Source organism: Erigeron canadensis, chromosome 6 (assembly GCF_010389155.1).
Source record: "Erigeron canadensis isolate Cc75 chromosome 6, C_canadensis_v1, whole genome shotgun sequence".
Classification (NCBI taxonomy): Eukaryota; Viridiplantae; Streptophyta; class Magnoliopsida; order Asterales; family Asteraceae; genus Erigeron; species Erigeron canadensis.
Window position 1 is genome coordinate 2,653,652 of NC_057766.1, and position 3,589 is coordinate 2,657,240.

General features: G+C 39.6%; 1 protein-coding gene across 1 annotated transcript; it reads right to left on the minus strand.

Annotated features, from left to right (window-relative positions):
* Positions 1–471, minus strand: LOC122604093. Its single transcript, XM_043776993.1, has one exon. The coding sequence runs from the start codon at positions 469–471 to the stop codon at positions 1–3; it is 471 nt and encodes a 156-aa protein (XP_043632928.1).
* Between the last annotated feature and the right edge of the window lie 3,118 nt (positions 472–3,589).

A 3,589-nucleotide genomic window follows, 5' to 3' on the forward strand; every position in this document is an offset into this window, starting at 1 on the left:
TCAAATCCACAAATCTTGTGACGCGGTGATTTCAACCATAATAGTTGGACCGTTGTGGTCACCCCTCATGTATTGCCCTCTCAAACGTCTAGGACATGCCGACCACTCGACATGTGTGCAATCGATGCTACCAAGCATCCCAGGCATATGATGTCGAAGCTCATGGGCCTCGAAGATGCGTGCAACGTCGTGTGACGTCGGCCTGCGTAGGTACTCTCGGCTATACAACCGAATGATGGCGTCACAAAAATAATCAAGGGTCTCTCGTGCGGTTCTGGCTGCCATGCACAAGTACTCGTCATACTCGTCATACTCGTCTGGTACGTTACCCGTCGCGAGTTGCCTAACGGCGGATGTACATTTCTGTATCGCCGTAAAACTTTTTCTTCCTCTTGCATCGTAACGTTCTTGGAAATACGGGAAGTTTGCTTCAATGTCACACACGATATCTAAAAACATGGTCTTGTCCATTCGAAACTTCTTTCGAAAGTAATCGTCTTCGTATTTTGGTTGTTGAACGAACCAATCGTTCAAAAGAGTATCAAGACCAATTTTCCGACGCCGGTCCGTATACCGTCAAGTTTGAGGAGCACTAGAAGTTGCCGTATCTTCAAGAAAGTGTAACGCGTTAACAAAATATTCCATAGAGCTATCGTTTGACTCGTCGGGAGAATCGCTCGAATTATCCAAAATACCGGAAGCCATATTTTTTGGTGTTGGGTGTAAGAAATTAGTGATGAAAAGGTTGGGGTGTTTGAATTTTATAAAAATGTAGTGAAAATGAGAGTAGTTGTGTGTTGTTTTGGGAAGAAAAGAGCGTATATATATAGAGAAAGGGGTAAAAGAAAGAAAAAAAAAAAAGGCAACGGCTAGCTTCCTCCGCTCCCCTCGCCACGTGTCCAGCCACCGTTGGCTCCTTTCCTGCGCGCGGGCCCCACTCCCCTTTCTCTCTCCTCGGTGAAGCTTCCCCGTTTTCGGCCTTCCTTTCCCCACCCCGACCCACCGGCGGCGGTGTTCCCACGCGGGGCCGGGGTTCACCGCGCCTCACCCCAAGTCGACTCCCACCCCCTTATAGTGTAACAAACTCATCCCGCATTTAAATTATTGACATATAAATTCCACTATTTTAATTTTTTAAAATTATAGAAGCAGACCGTATCTTGTTTTACACAAAATGACATACTATTGATGTGTTGTCAATTTCTTAAAATGCATGTTTAATATTGTTATACTTATGCACCTTGATCTTTACCTTTTTGGAAAAGCAATGATATTTGTATCATAATTCATAATATTTTTATCAATACTATGCATTAAACAATTATAAGAAATGCATAAATACTTTATGGTCAATCTATCAAAAACAGTAATAGGAAATAAAAATAAACTAGCACAATATCTGTACGTTGTCCGGATTGCACTTAATAAATTATTTTTTTATATATTACACAAGTTAATCTATGTTTTCATTAACAAATTAAAAATAATAATCAATTAATTTTACATTAATAACCACATCACCACTAATATCGTCGCCGTCACTCATCACCTTTATAGTCATCACCTGCCATTATCGCCATCAACGATGTCACATTGCACGAGTACCTATTATATTTATATATCCTTGTTAACTATGCTCTCCGCTAAAGGTGGAATAGTTTCTCATGTTTATTTACAAGATTGATATTTCCTTTTTATCAGTATAGCAATAACAAAATGAATTTTAATTTGTTTCATCATGTATTTTAAATTCTGTAGTTTTTCTCCATTCTTATGCTAACTTCAGTTCGAAATATATTTTTCCATTGAAAAAAGATTATGCTCTTTGTAAAGGGGAGTTTGTTAACGATAAATAATTTAACATGTTTTATTAATGTATATATATTTTACATACTGTTATATTAGGTAGTAGGGATGAGCATTTAGACCGAAACCCGTGACCCGCCCGTGACCCAGACGGGCCGGTTCTCGGTTCATAAAATTCGTGATTCTCGGTTGTCGGTTCGGGCCGGGTCAAAACCGCGGTTTGGCGGGTTGACCCGTAAAACCCGTGAAAAACCTTAAGTGTTAGATAATTGGACTAAGTGTGGGCTTTTGAGTTTGGAGTTCAAAAACGTGCTGACTGCAGACATAATCAAACACATATATATGTGAATGATGTATACTGGTAAAGAAAGAAGTACGAAGGATGGAGATGATAGGAACCCAAATATAGTATTTTAGCACATAAATTTTCGTTTGATGGTGAGCAAATCTTCGATATCTATATCTGAAAAGTATATATAGAGAAGATAAATATAGAGAGAAAATATAGAAGGAAGGAGATAAGAGACTATAGGGAATATGATGAATTGATGACCAATGAATAGATATAACATAAAAAAGGTTTATTTTCCATGTTAAAAAAATAAAAATAATAAAGATAATTGTTAAGCCTTGAAGTGGGGTTGGATGAAAGGTGTTTGAGATGCCACGTAGTACTAGATCACGTGATTCTTATTTCTCTATCTTTATATCTCAAAGTTTTTGTCATTTTCTCACAAGTTTTCCCACTTTTCAAAAACCTTTTCCACTACTCAAAAAGCAACACAACCAACACATTCATCTGTTGGTCATAAGGGTTTAAAAATTGGAGAAGGAAAAAGACGAAGAACATGAAGAGAAGATGCAAACCACGATCTTTTGCATAAAAACTTGGAGTCTTGTTTGTCTGGACAGATAAATCGCAGCAGATATTCAACGATTAGAAGATCATCAGCAACTTTTTGGGTCAAACCATAAAAACCGAACTCGAACCGGTAGAACCCGAGCCCGAACCGACCCGCCCGGGGAGTCAACGGGTCGGGTCTCGGTTTCATTTTCCATGCATTTTCGGGTCACGGGTTTACCCGGTTCGGGCCGGGTCGGGCCGGTTTTCAACCCGTGCACATCCCTATTAGGTAGTCATTTACCATAATAATAAGTCAATAGGTTGTTGTAACTGTGGCTTAATCTTATCCACAATTGGTGCATGTATCTTCTATATATTCCCTAAAGGTTAATGAGAAATCAAGTTCATTCGACCATTCAATTATAAACTATCATGGTATCAAGAGCCTGAATGCTCCTACGAGCCCTTTTTTTCCTGATCCACAAATACCCTGCACCATCCAATCAACCATGGGAACCTCGACCTCCAATACCATCGTTCCAGTTACTGCTTCTCAACACCTTACTATCAAACTCACTCCATCAAACTTCACCTCATGGAGGAAGCACGTGCTTTCCACTCTCATTGGCTATGACCTTGATAAACACATCACAGGTCCATCCACACTACATGTCAAACTTATTGCTGGTGACATTCTGAAACCAAATCCAGAATATACACTTTGGTTTCGCCAAGATCAAATAATTCTTGGTGCTCTTCTCGGAAGCCTCTCCGACACCGTCCAACCAATTGTCTCGTCTGCAGAGACAGCCCGTCAAGCATGGGATAAATTGAATGCTAGCTATGCTAGTAATTCCCGATCCAGAATCATCTCATTGAAATCAAAACTCGCAAAAAAATCCAAAGGGAACCCGCACGATGACTGAGTTTCTACATGAC